We start from the raw sequence: 19,072 nt of genomic DNA, 5'->3' as shown, positions 1-19,072 counted from the left end.
AACATTATTAATAATGGCCGTACTTTGAATGCATTAAAAATAGTAGTGATTAGCTCTACCACTAGGAGGCGCTAGATGAATATCTAGCGTCATCAACCTTCAGTACATGTTTACTTAGTTGTGTATATTATGGGATTAATGGTGGACAATACTGCTGAAAGATCTATAATACTGTAAGACTTGTGTAAGAGGTTTTAAGTTTTAGTTTATTTCCTTCATTGGATTAAAACTTCAAAAACTGAACCTGAAAAAGACCAAATACATAAAAACATTTAAATACAATAAAGGTAATTTACCCTTTTAATGCAGAAGTAGACCAGAAAATGAAAGACCATGTGAGTATTTTGGCAATCAATAGTTAAGTCTAAGGTCCACATTGCTGTTTCTTTTGACAGCAGTTTGTCCAGGCAGAAGTACATGGGTTCGTTTTGATTCCCACAGAGCCTGCTGGAGCCTGTCTCCTGGGGAAGGGAGTGGGGTTAGATGGTCTGACCCAAACATTTCATTTATAACCTTTATGGCTTCACATCTATCGCTCTTGTTGACCACATGACAGGAGAGGAATCTCTTCTTATGATCTGGACTCCTTGCTCTTTTAAATCACACCTTTCCTTGTGTTAAATATTGTGAATCTCGCACATTCAGTCTGACGCTATGGGTGTCTGATGCTATACATTATTGCTGGAAGAAGCAATGAATGTTTTAGTATCTTGTGTGTGTTATCCTTGATCAATTCTCTACTGACTGACATCCAACCTACTCTGTAAGATATTTCTACAAAAAATTAGTGAGAAATAGCAGGCCACGGGAGGTATTGACAGGATATGTTCATATGATAATGGCCTAGCATGCGATACACGCTACAGAAAATGTGGCTTATGTCTGACAGGAAATGAAGATCCTAGGGTTAGATGGACTTTCTCAGGGGGGTTAGGTGGGGTTGGTGGATTACAATCCACACTAAATACTGTAATTGGACCATGGACTGCCAGACAATTATTATGAAGAATGGTATACCATTTATATGTTCAGCACATATTTTGACATGTTGATTTAAAATTTCTGATTGAAAGTTTTTTGGTGTATTGTTTCCTACAGCACAAGTGAGTGTATAGATCTGTTGTAGCCAAGAGTCTTACAAACCTTTCAGTCTGCGTCATTCAGGGTGAGTCACCTGAGGTTAACAACTACTGAGACGGTGAGCATAGGAATTGCTAGATATCTGAGTATGATAAAAATGATATTACATATGTTCTTATTGTAGACCTCAATCAAGAAAGGTGATAAAGCGTGAGGGAAGGATTGACATAAATGGGGTAATATAGCTGGCTAACTAGCTAGAATTTATAGAATTATAATTCATATGCTTAAATTCAGGCTTTGTCCAAAGCTTTCTCCTCTGTGGAGGAGGATTTATGCACTTGGACCCTCATGGAAGATCCTTGACTTCAACCCTAGTATCACCCTTGGTTCTGGGCCTTATACTGTATATCTGCTCTAGGCTGTACCACGGAACTTCCAAAATGTCAAATGCCCAGTAAAGTTTATTTCTTTCTTTGATTTGCACTATACATTTTTTGTGAAATTTACAGTTTAATATTACCAGATTTTTAAAGCCCCTTAGAACAGTCATAAATTATATTGCTATATATACATATATAGTAAACAGAGGCCAAGAGGTTTTCTAATAATATCTCTCTTAAAATACCTCTTAAAACTGTAGCTACTGTATCTCAAGAGAGGTCCAGACTCTTCAGTCATGTGGTACTGCCTATAATGTACAGGTTTTGGAGACTACATTTGTAGTGCATCTAGCAGTGAAAGTTTGATATTCCTGTGATAAGGAAAAGTTAAATTAAGGCTTAAACAAAGAGTAACATATCAGTAAAACGCATTGATAAAGATATCGCTAAAGTATGTGGTAACATTATTTACAAAATAAAGCATTTGCAAATCAGATGTCTTAGTGAGGTTTTGTTCACTAAATCTAACACAGAAAAGATAAATGAAAAGAAGGGGAAAAGAGAAAAAAGAAATAAAGGTTTGAAATAACCTTCTTCTTCTTAGCATTCAACCTTATTCATGAAGCCACTGAAAAGTCTACAAATACAATGAAGTAAGATTCTAGTCCTGTAGCACTTGGGAAATAGGACACAGAAGCAAGAAGTCTTAAAGATACTTTCCACACACAAAATTCCCTAAACGGTATACCATAAAAGTGTGGCACCCTTAATTTTTTATTCAATACAAGGGTATATAGTTAATTAATTTAGGCCAGGCTTGACACTTGACAGTTTTGATATTTGTTTTTTTGTTGTTGTTTGTTTGTTTAGGATTATTTAGGATTTCCTACTATGTTCAGTCCCAGGAAGATGATAAAATTTTCTTCCATTTAATCCCAGAGACGCATGATGCCTTTTTGATCTGTGCACAATCAAGTAGAAAATCTCGATTATATTCAGCAGCAGCGACACACATGACACCACCAGCATGAAGATGATGAAGACAGTCTTCTCTGTGGGTCGAGACATGAAGCACTCTACAGTGTATGGACATGGGTATCGGGTACACTCAATTTTGGGCACCATCACAAAACCATACAGGTAGTATTGACCTACTATGAAAGCCGCCTCGAGCAAGATCTTAACAATCACACTGGCCATGTAACTGGCAAGCAGATCACCTTTAATTTTGACCTTCCCCTTGTCGTCTGTGTACTTGGGCTGTTTAATGCCCTGACACTCGGCTTGGTTTTGGAGATGCTCTCTCAGTTTCTTCTCCTTGTGGATGACATGCAGGACATGCCCGAGGTACATGAGCGTCGGTGTGGCAACGAAGATGATTTGGAGGGTCCAGAAGCGAATGTGGGATATGGGGAAAGCATGGTCATAGCATACGTTCACACAACCCGGCTGTTTAGTGTTGCACACCATTTTGGACTGTTCATCCCCCCACACCTTTTCTGCACCACCTCCAAGAACCATGATTCTGAAGACGAAGAGCACTGTCATCCACACCTTTCCAATCACAGTGGAGTGGGACTGCACCTTGTCCAGAAGCTTGGAGAGAAAGCCCCATTCTCCCATTTTTGGCCTCCGTTAAGCCTTATCTGTGGAAGATAATGAAAATACTGATGCAATTCTCTTTAAATATGGCACAACAATAAAAATACCTCAGTGACCTTAGTAGATTATATGTAAAAACTGGCTTTAAAAACAGTGCAAGGTCCACTCACAAGGTACAACCTAGTGATGGAAAGCAGAGACAAACAGTTGCCAACATGAACCTTAAATGAGTATTAGCACAGATGCTGCATTTTTTCCTCTGAAGTCAAGAACATCTAAACTATTCAAGTTAAATAACACCCATCGTCTGCACAGCAAATTAAATGAGTAGTATATACAGCTTTTGCATTGACTAATGAGTTCAGGATGAGTTTATATAAGAGAAAAATTTAAAACCTAATCGATTTTAATTTTATTAATATTTTAGCACTGATTATAAAACATTGCAGGGGCCAATACTGACTGTCTAATCTGACTATCATGAGAGTGCCGATTTAAAATGAACAGAGTAATCATACGCAGAGATAGAAGGATATATATCTATCTGAACAAGCAAATAAACACACTGTTAAAATAATGAAAATTAAGAAATATTAAAAAGGCACTTCAGATCCTGCTGCCTTAACATTTGTTCTTTAAGCACTTAGAATTTAGTAATGTAGCTATTAAAAAGGAAACAGTAAGGCTTGAATACAAATCAAGTTTGTGAAAATCAGGTTTGTGAAAGATATAGTTGTGTACTTACCTTAAAAGGGGCTAAAGCTGGAATGATGAAACAAATGGAAACAACTACTAAAATGCCATGAATTGGAAGGCTACAGTGAAGTTTACTTTCTGTGGAGTTTTGCAATAAGGCTAGAGCATGTCACGTCACCCATTACATCTACAAATGATAAGTCAACTGTGGTACAAATTAGGAGAGTCAGGTAGAATGGGGGAAGAATTAATCATTAATCGTAGAATGTGTTCTGCAATGGGTCATACACGTGAAACAGGAGAGGATATGCTTTTAATTTAAATAGAGTACAATCTTTTCTGGAACTCAAAACAAATACCATCAGTAACCAGATTAAAATATAAAAAATATGAGAATACTGATTCATTTGGAGTATTAATCTATTTTCCCAGGACTGTCTTAAATTCAATTCTGAATTATCTGTATAGCACAAATTAAATGGAGTATTAGAACTTGCTAGTCTAAATACTAATACATGTTGCACTGCCTGCAAAACAAATATGAAAAACAAAACAAACATCAACCAAGCTTGAGAAATCCTCACTGACTGAGCAGATGACTTACTGCCCAGCCCCCTAACTGACATTTATTTTAAATTTTGTGATGAAATGGAGACTGTTACCCATCTCATTAAATTGTCATTTTAATTACTGACCTGTGCTTGTTACGGTTTATGAATAGTCATGTTTTATTTTATATATATATATATATATATATATATATATATATATATATATATATATATATATATATATATAATCTTTAAATACTGAAAATACCCTAAAAAGAACTTTATATTTGCTACATAAAGCACAAGAAACATTATATGCTTTTCTGGTATTGCTTAAAAATCCATTTTCATATTGTAATAGAGAAGGCAAACAGCAAATTTATTATTAAAATTTAAATACTTCAGATATAATGATCATTCATCATATTCTTATTCAAAGCACTCATTCTGAAGAACATACTACTTCTTTGGTGATATCAAGTGCTTTATTATAAGTTACTTTCAGTGAATACATGCAATAGCAAAACAATGCCAAAATACATTAAAAACAATAAAAAAATTTATTTTTTATCTGGATATGCAAATTTTAAATGACAGTTTGATTATAGTTCACATTTATAAGAGTACATTCAGAAATATCAACAAATGCTTAAGAAATGCTGTGGATAAAACCACTGGCTTAATCTGGCACGGGGGGTACCACATTTAATGGCCCTCTAATAACTTTTTGTCCTCCTTCAGACCATCACTGCTGGCAGAAGAACTCTGTCCACTCTGGATCTGTATATTCAGACTGTTTTGCTTCAGTGCAAGTTCAGCCTCCACCCGTGGCTGCCATGATACGGACAAGCTGGCAGGATTCTCGGCTGACGTGGCGTTGGGAACGCGTCGCCTTCGGGAGCGACACCTAACCCTGGTGCACAACAGGTAAAAGACCTCAGTCACATTCAGTAGCAGGGACACGCATGCCACCACCAGCATGAAGATGATGAAGATGGTCTTCTCAGTGGGACGAGACATGAAACACTCTACTGTGTAGGGGCAAGGCTTTTTGGAGCAAGCAAACTGGGGGATCATGATGAAACCATACAAATAATACTGTCCGACAATGAAAGCAATCTCTAAGATAATCTTGAAGAACAACTGGGTTAGATAGCTGCCTAGAAGGTTCCCCTTGATCTTAACATGGCCTTTGTCATCTGTATATTTGGGTCCCTTTAAGCCCTTGCTGTGAAGCTGTCTTTGTATTTTCTCTCTCAGCTTGTTCTCCTGGTGGATCACATGGATGGCATGGCCCAGGTACACCAGAGTCGGTGTGGACACGAAGATGATCTGCATGACCCAGAAGCGGATGTGGGAGATGGGAAACTTCCAGTCGTAGCACACGTTCTCGCAGCCGGGTTGCAACGTATTGCAGACTAAACTAGATTGCTCATCCCCCCACACGCTCTCCGCTCCTGCCCCCAGGACGAGGATCCTGAAGATGAAGAGCACGCTCATCCATATCTTGCCAATGACAGTAGAGTGGGACTGCACCTTGTCCAGTAAAGACGAGAGAAACCCCCAGTCTCCCATTGTCTCCGGCGTTCAGTCTTAAAAGGGAATGAAAGAATAGGAATCATATTTTCTTTAACTTGGAGATCAATGTTTTAGATTCCATACCTATAAACATTACCATAATCATTAATTTGTAACAGGCTCATATTAACTCAAATAATCTATGCCTTGTAATCATTGCTTCCAGCCCTTAGCCTAAAGTTATCAATTCGTGAACAGCAATAAATATTCACACGAAATACTGAACTGATCACTTGAGATGCCAACAGAAAGTAGTACTATAATAAATACTATTATAAATAATACACTCCAAATTTTAGTTTGGAGTAAATAGACATGGACATGTGGTTTGATATATGTAAGTACATATTACTCCAGTGTAATTCAACAGTATAAATTGTTAGTGATAATTATCTATGATATTACACTGATTAAACAGTACACATTACATTAAGAAACAGAGGTATCTTAAACCTTTTACTCAACACGGAAATGCTGGTGTTTAGAATCTGTAGGCATGTATTTATTGTAAATTATTTTCATTTCCATAAATATAATCATTTTCATACCTTTAATTGGTCAAAATACCAAAAGCAATATTTTTAACGTTTTTGCATATGATATAAAATGCTTTTCACTTACCTACACAGACACTCACTTCTTCCTTACTAAAAATGTTCCAGAAACCAAGTGATGGCTAACAATAGTTGAACCTTGAGTTTTTGGCTCTCAGTGGTTGTGTAATTTTTTAAAGTGGTTAACTGTCACGTAGGAATATCAGCAAATGGCACACACTCTCTTGGAGTTCAGAGCGGCATTAATTATTGACAGATATGTTCAGGAACGTGGACCATGCTCTGTACAAAGACCTGTTCTTTTTAATGTCGTGGTTTTGGGTCAACAAGTCATTTCAACCCAGAATAAATAAACCTATTTTGCATTATAATAATAAAAAACCCTTCTTCACTTTGTTTTTTGCTGCCCACTGACTATAGAAAAATTGTTGAAGACATAGTATGTCCACATAATATTGATTGTAATGATGATGATTACAACAACAACAACAACAATAATAATAATTAAAATATATATCTTATTGCTAAATTCAACAATGTTTTAATCCTTTGCTCTCGCATTCGGTTTTCAAAAAGGAAATTCTGATTACAAAACCATTATATCTCAGTCGTCCAGTCAATTATTGTGATCAATATGAAAACTGCCTACAACATGAAAACTGTCTAATGGAGATGAAAACATGCTTCAAGTTACATCGGGGAAAAACGTGTTTCCGTGCTGCGTCTCTACGGTGGGAAAATACAGCGAGTAAACTGTGATCATTTGTTATGCTTTTACCTCAACAGATGAGAAATTCATTCAAAAAGTTGAAGCAAGACATTTTTAAAACAGTTTATTGCCATGACGTATTGGTATTTCTACCCTGGAAATCTGACCCTAACCCAGGTGTCTAGCAAACTGTAATGAAACTCGACAGGAAATTCTAGTCACACTACATATCCATCTTGAAGCTGACTCCGTTTATAGCTGTTTTTACATATTTTGCAAATATGGCTTGAGATCCTCTCATGGGCGAGCCATGTACCAGATGAATTCTACCAGTTTCTTATTTCTCATAAATCCTTCCAGGGTTCATGGACAAGTGCTTCATGTCTTTTTAATGCATTTCTCCCACTTTGTGGACATTGCCATCATTAATCTTATTTTTTGATTGACAGCATAATAATACAACACCCGGTGCTGGGCGGAGGTTAGCTGGCTACAGCCAGATAACCTTTAGAAAGAATCTGTCACCGCAGCCAGGCAGTACTGACGTCGGGCGATGTTGGCTTCTAGGCCTTTCAAGTTATACGTAAGGAGGGAATGGCTACTGACAGATACGTATTTGTCGGTAGCCATTCCCTCCTTTCATATAACTCGTGTTCCTGAATTCCTGGACACTGAGGAGTTGCCGGCTTTGTTAAGTGTGGTTAAATTAAGTAAGAATTACATGAACATTCTAAATGGCTATATAAACAATAGATGGTACAACCATTGCAATGTTTTTATTAAGTACCTCATTAGATTGCGAATACTTAATATTCTCTAAATTTTGTATAGAAATCTTGTATAGAAATTTGTTGAATATATGAGTGTCCTTGAATTAATATTTGGACAAAATGCATTGATACTGACTTTAAATATCTTTACTAAATTTTATATCATTATAAAGAGCTGATTAAAACGGAGTTTGTATGTCTCTGATATTTACTAATCTCACAATAAGATATTTTTTGTGGGCTCATGTGCCAAAAAACTATGTGAAAAACTATGTGCCAAGAAATGGAATGTTCCACTCAAACACCAAAGGGTTCATTTATTCAGACAGCAATCATGGAAACATTAGAAAATAAAATTAAAATTAGAAAAAAATAAATAAATGAAACCTTTATTGTCCACAAACCCATCAGAGACATAGCAAATGTTTTATCATTTAATAAATTTTCACATCAGGTGGAAAACATCAGCAAAGTTATTGTGTTTAGAGTTAGCCACACTCATTTGCTATTATTTTTGGTTATTTGCACAAATTAGTCCTGTGAAAAGTTATGTTTACAGAGGCTTGCAGCTCAGATATGAACCTCTTCCATGTCATTGGTGTTGTGCTCTTCCAAAGCCATGTTCTTGGCCACCTCATGGCAAAGATCTCTTCTTTGGAGCCCTAGTTCACCTTTCATGCAGTTCTGGATTGAATGATCTACATTTTCGAAATTCTTCCTGCTCATAACAGGGGTCACAGGGGTTACAGTGTAGTCCCGCTTCCGATTCAAGCACTCGTTGACCTTCTTGACACACAGATAGAAGACCTCGATGAAATTCAACAGTAATGACACACATGCCACAGCCAGCATAAACCAAATGAAGATATTCTTCTCCGTTGGCCTTGACAGGAAGCAGTCGACCTTGTGAGGACAGGGGAAATGATTGCATACATATTGTGCTTGAAGGGTGAATCCATAAAGGTAATACTGGCCTAGGATAAATCCAACCTCCAGCACTATCTTACACAGTAAATTCAGGATATAACTCCTGAGGAGGCGGCCCTGGATGCTGACCTTTCCCTGGTCGTTGCTGTACTTGGGTGGTTTGTATCCTTTCTTGACAAACAGACTGGCTTGATCATTGTGGGCCTTCCGCATTGCTTCTCTCACACCCTTCTCCTCATGGATGACATGGAGGACGTGGCCCAGGTAGACCAAAGTCGGCGTGGACACAGAGAGGATCTGCAGCACCCAGAAGCGCAAGTGGGAGATGGGGAAGGCGTGGTCATAGCAAACGTTCTCGCAGCCTGGCTGCTGGGTGTTGCAAACAAAGTCAGACTGCTCGTCACCCCACACCTTCTCTGCGCCTGCTCCCAGGATGAGGATCCTGAAGACGAAGAGCACGGTCAGCCAGATTTTGCCCACCACTGTGGAGTGCTTCTGCACCTTGTCCAGGAGCCGCCCGAGGAAGTCCCACTCGCCCATCTTTACTTATACGGGGGACCTATCAAAACATCAATGAGTGACTCCATGTGCATTGCCTCAAAGGCTGTCTCTGTGTACAGTATTAGTATGCTGTATTTATCTGGAAAGCTTACAGATAATTATCATATTATTACATTTTTTTTCAGTGCTAATCGTTAAATTGATTAATGTTATTAGTGTTCTCTTAATAAGCATTAAGCATGTTTTACATTAATATAAAACATGAAATGCCATTAATCGTAACATTAGATATCTTTAACAAACATGCACTTCAGCAATGATTATCATGTTTAGAATAAATAAGGGAGCTGGGTAGAAGTAAAAAGAGTCCTGAGATTCTTTAATGAAAGGACAGGCAGTAGTACACGCGGTGCAGGACAAAAGAAGATACTGAAACAGGTAATCCTCATAACAGTAGATCAATGCAAATGTGAATGTACCAAAGGGCTAGGCAAACAAACACAAAATAGATAGCAGAAGCAGTTCAGATACACTAGAGTCAGAAATATTGGACAAAAGCTCAGAAATATTAGTCAAGGAGCAACAAGACTTTGAAAGGTGAGTCTGCAAACAGCAAACGTATATGCAAGCAGAGAAAAGCAGACCAGGTTTAAACAATCAATATTCTGTTGAGTCGGAACAGAGTCTAGCAGTGAGGGGTGTGGCTGGTGAGGAGGGCCAAGCATTGTCTGCTGGTGAGGGCATGGCCATAATAAACCAAAAGTAATGTTATCAAAGTCATTTAATATTGCGACTGAATTATTCAATTGGTGCTAATCCTAACTCTAACCCTTGCTTTTTTTTTGCAAACCACAGAATCCACCTTGATGCCACTAGAAGTTAATGAAAGCATAACCAAAAAGCCTATGGTGTATTTTATAAGGCAAACTAATTTAACAAGAAGAGTCAAAAATCAAACACTTGTACTAGTAAAACTGCTATTAAAATGTTAAATGCAAGCAAACTCTGCAGGCAGTTTTGCTTTACTATTACTATCAGAGCAAATAAGAATATCTTGTACTTATTGATAAGGAGCAAGCAAGGTCTTTGATGATAGCATCCCTTGTCTGGTGGGAACCAAGGCTTTGACCTTGTTTAAACACCATAACACTAATACCATGCTTGAAGGATGCAGTGCCCAGTGTTGGAGATCCTACTTCCAAAACATATTTAACTCACCAATTATTCTTCCTTGAAAGTGCACACACACTATAGCACTACAGCTAACACTAATGCAAAAGCAATTAAAGTAAAAGCCAATGAATATATAGAATAAAGAGATAAACTCATATAAACCCATCTGCCATTCTTTCTTATAACCATGGATCAATTCCTGATTTTGCATCATTTTATTCATAGTTTTAAGACTCAGCTCATATAACAAAATTGTAGAAATGCAAATGAATTAAAGATTCTTATCTATACTATACCACTAAAATGACAGTGCTGGTGAGTTTGTGGAGAAATTTTATATTAGCCTTTTATTGAATAATAAAATGACATTATCAACAATCTTTCAAAACCTCCCATATGATTACCATATAAAAAACTAAATTGTTGACAAAATTATCCGCCATTTCCAAAATCACTATTATATTGCAGTACTGGAAAATGATTACATTTTCTTCAAGAAAAGTGTTCCAGAAACAGAGTTTCACCTTGACTAATTACTTGCTGCCATACCAACATGCATGTGATGTTTTTCCACTTACCAAATCGGAGAGAGACAGGTCTAGGACAGAGACAGAAGGAGAGACAGGTCTGGGCACTCCGTACAGACGGGACAGACACAAAGCCCAAGAAGCCTAAGCCGAGGATGTTCTGACCCTTTCTCTCCTCACTGAGGAGGCTCCAGCTAAACCAAAACATCACTACACTATTCTCCCACTATCACAGAGACATTAACCTCAGTGGGTGCATGTCATCACACTTACGCAAGACATTCTAGCTGTTTCTGTAATGTCTAAATAGACTGAGATTTTATTTATTTACATTTTGACTTCACATTTTGAGTTTAGGGGGTTATTGGGGAGACTAGTCATGCTCTAACATGCTCTTGGTAAGTTTATAAACATAGATTATTCTCAGTAAAGGTTCTGACATGATCTGAACAGCCAAAGATGCTCTATAGGATTAAGATCTGCGGAATGTGAAGGCCAGGCAAACAAGGGAAACCTGCTGTCATGTTCCTAGGTCCAGTCCATGATTATATGACCCTTGTAGCATGGTGCATTGTCCTGCTGAAAGTGTCCTTCTGCAGTAGGGTAAAGAGCTGCCAAGAAGGGATGAACTTGGTCGGCCTACCGTCCAAACATCCATCCTCAGGTATCAGAGGACCCAGGGTGTGCCACAGAAACCTTCCCCACACCATTACTCCATATCCACCAGCCTGAACTGTTGACACCTGACAGAAAGGCTCATCTATTAATGCTGCTTGCGCCAAATTCTGACCCTCCCATCAGCATGATGCAACAGAAATCTGGATTCATCTGACCAGGTGATGTTTTTCCACTGCTCAGTGATCTAATTTTTATGCTCTTTTGCCCACTGGGCAAAGTATTGTCTTTCTGTTTGCCTTAGACAGCAATGGCACTCGAATTGGCCATCTGTTGTTATAGCCCATCTGTACTAAGGAATGATGAGCTGTGTGTTCGGACATGTTAGCTGGAGCACCAATGTTGTATTTGGTTGCAGTTTACTTGACTGTGCAGCATCTATTTGTCAGAAAAACTCTTGACATCCTCCTCTGTCTCCTTTCTTCAATGAGTTGTTTATGTCCACAGGATCCCCTTTCACTGGATGTTCAATATACTCTCAAAGCTGTTGGATGAGAAAACCCCACAAGGTTGATAATTTTTTAAATACTGGCCCGGCTTGTCTAGCATTGATGACCATGTCTTGTTTGAAGTTCCTCAGTTCGCTCAATCTTCCCATTCTAATGTGGATTCAAACTGAAACTGATCCACAGAAAACTTGCAACATTCCATAAATAAGAAATGCGCAATTACATAAAACACAGCTTTTTATTGGTATTTTCAAGTCAGAGTAATGACCTATAAACTGGAATAAGCAACCAACATAAATAAATTATTACATTAAAAAAGAAGGAAAACAATCACAGCAGTATAACAGCAGAATATAAAACACCAAGCACACTGATGTACGTATATTGGTTTGCATTCTAACAATTTCAATCAACGTCATAACAGTCCAACAATAGAGCTTTCAAATACTTCGACTGGACGAACTATCAGTTATAGTAAGGGCTACTATGAAGGTTGGCTGTAGTATATTGTTGAGGAAATGCAGAAGTGTTGTTTTCCATTTTTAACACAGACAACATGACGATCACTTTCCATATTAGCATTCTATGAATCACTGCACCATGATAAACTTAGATATTGGTTCACCAAACATCAGCAGCTATTTTTCAAAAGGTCTTGCATAACACTGATTCTAATCCCTGGCTCAGGGTACTTGTGTAGGGACTGAGGTACTCCATTTATGCTGTCCTGGACATCACACGAGATCCGAGCACCCATATCCACTCTGGCATGCACTGCACGAGTCGTAACTGGTGGGAACATGACACAGATGAACATATTTTGAACATATTTAGCAACATATTTAGAACCATTTCCATCTAAAATTAAAGAATTAAAGGCTTCTACCTGTATGGTATGAGGCCAGTAGCCGGTAGTTCTATGAGAGATGCCGAGCGTGGACAAAGCATGCCTTGCATACACCTGCGGCTGTGGAACCAGCCAGCCAGCATTGGCCGCGTCGTTATGAGGGGCAACTCTGAAAGGGACCAAACTCTGCACAAAGACTCCCTGATGACCATACTCATAGTGCAGAGCACGACTGAAGTGGTCAAGGAAAGCCTGGTGGGTGGGGGAGAGACAGCAATACAGAAATAAATTAATTGTCAGTTGACAGTACACTACAGCACAACGTAGATGATGAGTTCTGACCGTGGACGCAGAGAGAGCAGCCTTCCTGTGTGTGGGCCTGAAGCATCCTCCTGAAGAAATGTTAATGATGGCTCCCCTTCGCCTCTCGGCCATACCAGCCAGTGCCAGGTGTGTAATCATAGTGGCTGCAGCTATGCTGGTGTTGATAATGTCCCACACCTTGCTCTCAGACAGGTCAAGAAAATCTTGAGGAATGTCCAGAGAGGAGTCCAGACAGTTTATTACAAATCCTATGTCTTTGTCTCTAATGACCTCTTTAATGGATTTACACACTGCAGGACCGTGGCTGAAGTCTGCTTCGAGCGGAATGGCCTCCACTCCATGCGTCTCGGAAATGGACTTGACAGCGCCACTTACACTGCTGACGTCGGCGCTGATGAGGATGACGGACACACCATTCTTAGCCAGTTCCTCAGCATAGGCTTTAGCTATGATCTCTGATGCACCTGTATGAAAGCAAACAAAACCTGGGTGGGTGGGTGTGTGGGTGTGTGTGTGTGTGTGTGTGTGTGTGTGTGTGTATCGTGAGATGCAGTTCCACATGAAAAGATGCAAATTGCCCTCTGAGCAAATTTATTGTGATCATCCAATGTTATCCAACAAGCTCAGTCGAATGCTGAATGTGAACTTACCACTAATTATAGCCCACTGACCATATCGGTGGACCAGATCTCTAGGATAAACCAGACGCGGGATAAAGTGAAGTCTTATCAAACTGTAACAGTCCCGCATCAATATAACAGCTTTGCTTGCTGTGTAGAATGCACCCACTAATGCGAGGGTTTCTACATAACAATTGCATGACCTGGCAATTTCTCTATACAATAGCTGGAAGCTGTCAACAGCGGCCATGACTTGAAAGGTTAGCAGTCTACTAGTCAGCCACCTATCTAGCTAGATGTCACGAACCGTACGTAGAAAGGATGACAGGTAATGATCCGTTAGGTACAAGTTGGCTACTTTCTTTCAGGAAGAACGTAACCTTTAATGCTTTATCCGACTGCTTCAGACTGCATCAGTAGCCTTTCTCGTCACACCTTTGACAGCCTCAACCCAAACACAGAATCCGGAAGAAGAATTGGTCCTACAAAGCCACGTGACGCCATTTCGCAATTCCGTTAAAGTGACAGCTTTTTATATATATATATATATATATATATATATATATATATTTGCAACATCGTGGATTCTCATGCTCGTTAGTATATATACAGACACATACATATTTAAATATAGAGCACCATGATATGATTCTTTTATGAGTTATTTCTTTTCCACATGCGCTGTAATGACATTATAATTTGCTAGCGACTACTGTACACTTCGCTGGTGTCCGCTGTGAGCGTGTTGTCTCCATAGAGACGCTTGATGTCTGCCAGCTGTCCGTTGCCCACCAGTTGAGTCGAATAGCTTATCCAACAGCAGCTAAGCGCAAATCTTTTGTGCGCTCGGAATGACGAGTTCTGGCTGTTTATGAAAGGCATGCCATTTCGTCAGGTAACGTCGTGATAAGCATGCCTTTTTTAGAACAAGCTAGCTAGCTGGATTAGAAAGCATGCAGGCGTATCTTGTAAATTAACCTTGCTAATTTAGCTAACGGTTAGCTACCTAACGCTATCTTACTTAGCTTAGGTTAGCCGGTCTGGGAAAGGAGTGCATTATTAAATGCGACTAGCAAGCTAGTACCTGAATTACACTGAGCTAGATAGCCCTCTAAACAAACAGATGGCAAATAGTGTGTCAAACTTGGCTTTGGGGGAGGTTTACACTTGAAGCTCACGCTATAAAGACAAGGTTATCTAACCTAGGTGATTCTTGTCAGTTGCATGATAGCTAAATGTACCTTTAGGCTAACTAGCCATGGCCTAAATTTAAAGTTGTTAAGGAGTAAGTAACGCTACTATACTGATATGAATGTATTGATGTGGTCACTTCTACAGAACTGATACATCGCTTGGGAATGAATACCGTGTCTGTGTGCACAGGGAACACTTGGCGGAGAGGAGTTCATCACACCTCCTGCAGAGCGATGTCTCAGTTTTCGGTAGAAGACGAGGCTGAGGTACAGTCCCTGCTGCGGCAGCTTCTCAGGAGCGTTAAAGAACGAATCTCCGGGGCGCCGTCTGTGGAATGTGCAGAGGAAATCTTGCTTCACCTGGAAGAGACCGACAAGAACTTCCACAAGTGAGTCACATGCGACCTTTATCGTGACCCTAGAGCTTGTCTGTAGTAAAGCCGAATTTCCTTTCTTTGCTGTTGCATGTTAGTTATGAGTTTGTCAAGTACCTGCGGCACTATGTGGAGAGCACCCTGGGAGCAGTTATTGAAGAGGAGACAGAGAGCTGTGCCACAGGGGACGGTCATGCCATTGGCTCGGCTCAGGATACACTGGTCCATGTTGTCACGAGAAGAACCAGGGAATCTGCACAGTATGTCACATACTCTTACTCTCTCTCACTCTGTCTTTCTCTCTCCCTCTCTTAACTCCTTCCATCCTTTTGATTGCTTCAGATTTTTTTACCTATATGGACATAGATACAGTAGGTGTATTGTTGTTTAACAGATATAAACAGATGATGCAGGCTTTAAAGCAAACGATGATGGTGATTGTGGAATCACTGCTCAATAAATTTGAGGAGGACCAGCTGAAGAAAGAGGAAATGAACCAAAAAAGCCCACATGAGCAGTTTAGTAGCCACTACACAGACAACTGCTCAGACAGTGACTCCTCCTTTAATCAGGTGATGAGTGATACACACTTTTCCCTTTAAACATTTAAACACATACCAGACCTTATGTGGCTGTGAAATGAGCTGAAATGCATTGAAGCTACAGAACTTAAATGACTGGATTACAAAGGAGTTAATTAATTATCAAGGATTTTGCATTGCTGGTATAAATAGAGACAGTAGTGTTGCTTATGTCCTCCATTTTCTATTTCATGGTGACAGTTGTAATCACTAAAATAAGAATGTAATCACTAATACATATGTTCCATTTATGAAGCAGAGTTATGCATTCATCAGACAGGAGCAACTACAGGTCATTTCTGAGAAGCTTGACCCGAGCAGGCCAAAAGAGGCAAGTGCTCGTTATTTTTGCACTTGTCAAGCTAATTGTTTTCAATGCTGTTTCCTCCCTTAACAAGCTTTACAGTGAGGCAGATCGTTGATCAGTGCTTAGCAATGGCAGTAAACTGAGCTGTGTGTGTGTGTGTGTGTTTGTGTTTGTGTTTGTGTTTGTGTGTGTGTGTGTGTGTGTGTGTGTGTGTGTGTGTGTGTGTGTGTGTGTGTGTCTCCTGGCAGGTACGCTGGGAAGCCTTGCAGTTGTTGTGCTGTGCTCCTCCCTCTGATGTGCTGAGCTGTGAGAACTGGAGTGGTCTGCACAGAAACCTCTCTGCTGCCCTCTCTGACCCTGATCCTGACCTCAGTGTAAGAACCAGTGTCTGCTTTCAATAAACTCTGACTGTAAACCTTCAGTACTGCATCAGACAAACAGTGATCGTTCAGGCCTACATTAGACAAATGTGGTGCTGTTGTCAGTGCTAGGAATCCACCAAATGTGAGAGAAATTCGTTTAAATTTTACCATAGGAAGATTTAGGTCTCTGAGAACCCCTGCCGCAGTTTCTATGTGAAAATATCTGTTAGCCTGTTGTTTGAAAGTGTTTTGTCACATTGTAATAGTGCGAAACTGCCACAATTCTCACCTCTTACAGTGCTGGCTTCCACTGTTTAGTTTTTTTGGGCTTTATTTATTTATTTTTCTTCACTTTTTCACTGTATATTTGCAGGATAAGGTTTTGCGCTTCTTTGCAAAAACATTTTCTTCCTCTCCACTAAATGTGACAAGGGAAATGTACACTAGCTTGGGTAATCCATTTATTTATTCATGTATATTTTTTTTAGATTTCTTTGTGGTGGATTCTTTAAGGAGACGTTTAAATATGCCCATTTAAATGTGCACTTTCTATTTCCTCCTTCAGTGAAAAGTTTGGAGAGTGACTTTTTACATCACAAGCTGGGTTTTCCTGCCGATTCATCGGGGCTGGATGTGAATAGACCGTATATAGCTCGCCTGCTTAAGCAGGTGTACGCCATCTCCCCAGCATTTCACTGCTCACTGGGTCTGAGCTTATATATGGCCATATTGAATGGACCCTGGACCTAATCATTAATGCCTTGTCCTCACAGATGAGACTGATGAACGACTTTCAGAAGGAAGTGACGACGTTTTGGATACGTCATCCTGAAAAGTGAGCTTTGGCCCCACCCTGCTATCCCGTGAACCACAAGCCCAGGCGCAGAGTTGCTAAACACCCACATCTCCCCCCCAGAACCTTCCCCGCTGCAGTGATTCCTCATATATTGTGATGTTTTCTGTAGGTACATGGAGGAAATCATAGAGAGTACCTTGGGCCTGCTCTCTGTCCGACCTGAACATGGCTCAGTGAAATCTCTGGAGCCTGTCCACTTGCTGTCTCTGCTGGACATCCAAGCCACTTGGTTCAAGAAGTGGATGGTGAGTGCACATGGCACGAGACTGCTGTAAACACACACTCAGACACAGAAGGTACTCTACTAAAGCGGGTGGCACACGGCTGCCCTGACATAATGCTGTAACTGCTCCCCTCAGCACGGCTACTACAGCAGAACTGTTGTCCTGAGGCTGCTTGAGAGGAAATACAAGTCCATGGTAAGTTCCTGAACATGCCATCCATATCTGCCTCATTAAAATGTGGAGGCCAGTGTCAAAATATTATTAACAAACAAAAATGAAAATATTATTTGAGTGGATCTTGGAAGGCACCTCCTGAGACTTGTGTAGATTATTACTGCGACACCACCGACTAGAGAAGCTCAAGAATCTTGCTGTTCTTTCTCTTTTAGATTGTTGCAGCTGTTCAGCAGTGCATTTATTATTATGAGTCATGTGACCCTGGTAGAGAGGACACCCTGGAGATCACTCAGGCCATGGAGCATCAACAGATTGGTATGACTATCCTTATTACTTATGTGCAAACCTAAAGATACCAGTTATTCACCCGAACCTTTTTTTAAAAATTCTTTTTTTTTTTAGGCACGGATTTAGCCTAGTCTTTGACTAAATAAATTGCAGTGCCATGGTGAATTATACCATTATAAGTACAGACAAATAGAGCGAGAGATATGTAGAGATGCGTACTTATGGATTGAGGACTGATATATGGATGCAATTCCCAAGGCTCTTTCTCTCTCTCTCCTCGTCCTTGTATGCCGCCATGTTTTTGTGTGCCTCCCCCACGTTCCCATTCACTCCGAACAAGCAGTCTGGCTGCAGAGACGTGCGTATCGGCCGCCTTGGCATTTGGTCCGATATGCTTGCCGTTACTGTGTGTTCTTCCACAGACCAGTGCCTGTCAGGTGCCTGTGGAAAGATAACTCCTGATAACTCCAGCGGTCATGGCAGTTCACACAGGCCTGCCACATGCTCTGTTTTGGATTTGCGTTTCAGTTGTTCCCTGTGATTCCAACCCTATTGCACACAAAAACAAACAAAACATGAGTTTGGGGTTAAAATCGCTTCTAGCAACTTAGTTGCTGGCTTGTATCATGCTGCAACTCCTGACTTGGAGCCTGTCTCACAAAGCAAGATTTAGGGCATAGCCAGCTTACTTTATACATACTGTGACTCAGAATTTTGTCTCAAGACAATGGACCACTTTTTTAC

The 19,072-nt window shown here is 39.9% G+C and overlaps 4 protein-coding genes and 1 pseudogene across 10 annotated transcripts in view; 1 reads left to right on the top strand and 4 right to left on the bottom strand.

Annotated features, from left to right (window-relative positions):
* Nucleotides 1–2,194: 2,194 nt before the first annotated feature.
* LOC113572271 (gap junction Cx32.2 protein pseudogene) lies at nt 2,195–3,966 on the bottom strand (annotated as a pseudogene). The gene is made up of 2 exons (XR_014124467.1): nt 3,811–3,966; nt 2,195–3,109 (listed from the first exon to the last, which is right to left on the bottom strand). The product of XR_014124467.1 is annotated as a gap junction Cx32.2 protein pseudogene (transcript).
* An 809-nt stretch (nt 3,967–4,775) lies between these two features.
* gja13.1 (gap junction protein alpha 13.1) lies at nt 4,776–6,669 on the bottom strand. The gene is made up of 2 exons (XM_035523946.2): nt 6,512–6,669; nt 4,776–5,904 (listed from the first exon to the last, which is right to left on the bottom strand). The coding sequence occupies exon 2, from the start codon at nt 5,885–5,887 to the stop codon at nt 5,018–5,020; it is 870 nt and encodes a 289-aa protein (XP_035379839.1). The 5' UTR covers nt 5,888–5,904; nt 6,512–6,669; the 3' UTR covers nt 4,776–5,017.
* Nucleotides 6,670–8,181: 1,512 nt separating this feature from the next.
* On the bottom strand, nt 8,182–11,772 carry gja11 (gap junction protein, alpha 11). Its single transcript, XM_027001671.3, has 2 exons — nt 11,695–11,772; nt 8,182–9,409 (listed from the first exon to the last, which is right to left on the bottom strand). The coding sequence occupies exon 2, from the start codon at nt 9,388–9,390 to the stop codon at nt 8,494–8,496; it is 897 nt and encodes a 298-aa protein (XP_026857472.1). The 5' UTR covers nt 9,391–9,409; nt 11,695–11,772; the 3' UTR covers nt 8,182–8,493.
* A 622-nt stretch (nt 11,773–12,394) lies between these two features.
* hsdl1 (hydroxysteroid dehydrogenase like 1) lies at nt 12,395–14,431 on the bottom strand. 2 transcript variants are annotated; one of them, XM_027001673.3, is made up of 4 exons: nt 13,997–14,428; nt 13,365–13,810; nt 13,062–13,274; nt 12,395–12,964 (listed from the first exon to the last, which is right to left on the bottom strand). In XM_027001673.3, exons 1-4 carry the CDS (start codon nt 14,214–14,216, stop codon nt 12,893–12,895), a joined length of 951 nt encoding a protein of 316 aa, XP_026857474.1. In that variant the 5' UTR covers nt 14,217–14,428; the 3' UTR covers nt 12,395–12,892. The 2 variants fall into 2 exon arrangements, with proteins under 2 accessions (XP_026857474.1, XP_081573923.1); XM_081717797.1 differs by having other exon boundaries at nt 13,062–13,810; nt 13,997–14,431.
* A 239-nt stretch (nt 14,432–14,670) lies between these two features.
* Nucleotides 14,671–19,072, top strand: part of tbc1d32 (TBC1 domain family, member 32) — a 30,142-nt gene continuing 25,740 nt past the window's right edge. For 2 of the 5 annotated variants that reach the window (XM_027001681.3, XM_081717796.1), the window contains exons 1-12: nt 14,671–14,861; nt 15,305–15,548; nt 15,632–15,793; nt 15,928–16,105; nt 16,371–16,445; nt 16,670–16,795; nt 17,157–17,235; nt 17,349–17,452; nt 17,557–17,618; nt 17,749–17,884; nt 17,999–18,058; nt 18,253–18,355. In XM_027001681.3, coding sequence (XP_026857482.2) covers nt 15,325–15,548; nt 15,632–15,793; nt 15,928–16,105; nt 16,371–16,445; nt 16,670–16,795; nt 17,157–17,235; nt 17,349–17,452; nt 17,557–17,618; nt 17,749–17,884; nt 17,999–18,058; nt 18,253–18,355 — 1,309 coding nt within the window. In that variant the 5' untranslated portion in view covers nt 14,671–14,861; nt 15,305–15,324. The remainder of the gene's footprint in view (nt 14,862–15,304; nt 15,549–15,631; nt 15,794–15,927; nt 16,106–16,370; nt 16,446–16,669; nt 16,796–17,156; nt 17,236–17,348; nt 17,453–17,556; nt 17,619–17,748; nt 17,885–17,998; nt 18,059–18,252; nt 18,356–19,072) is intronic. The other 3 variants (XM_027001684.3, XM_027001682.3, XM_081717795.1) reach the window with 3 other exon arrangements.

The sequence above is a fragment of the Electrophorus electricus genome, chromosome 7, assembly GCF_041902795.1.
Source record: "Electrophorus electricus isolate QZ-2024a chromosome 7, ASM4190279v1, whole genome shotgun sequence".
Lineage (NCBI taxonomy): Eukaryota > Metazoa > Chordata > Actinopteri > Gymnotiformes > Gymnotidae > Electrophorus > Electrophorus electricus.
This window is presented reverse-complemented; position numbering and strand designations above follow the sequence as displayed.

Bases quoted from the DNA above. Each gene is read 5' to 3' on its own strand.
- gja11 (XM_027001671.3), bottom strand. From the start codon at position 9,390: ATGGGCGAGTGGGACTTCCTCGGGCGGCTCCTGGACAAGGTGCAGAAG.
- hsdl1 (XM_081717797.1), bottom strand. From the start codon at position 14,216: ATGGCCGCTGTTGACAGCTTCCAGCTATTGTATAGAGAAATTGCCAGG. The intron at 13,811-13,996 runs GTAAGTTCACAT...GCTTTCATACAG, and splicing joins TCAGTGGGCTATAATTAGTG to GTGCATCAGAGATCATAGCT. The intron at 12,965-13,061 runs GTAGAAGCCTTT...TGTTCCCACCAG, and splicing joins ACTGGCCTCATACCATACAG to TTACGACTCGTGCAGTGCAT.
- gja13.1 (XM_035523946.2), bottom strand. From the start codon at position 5,887: ATGGGAGACTGGGGGTTTCTCTCGTCTTTACTGGACAAGGTGCAGTCC.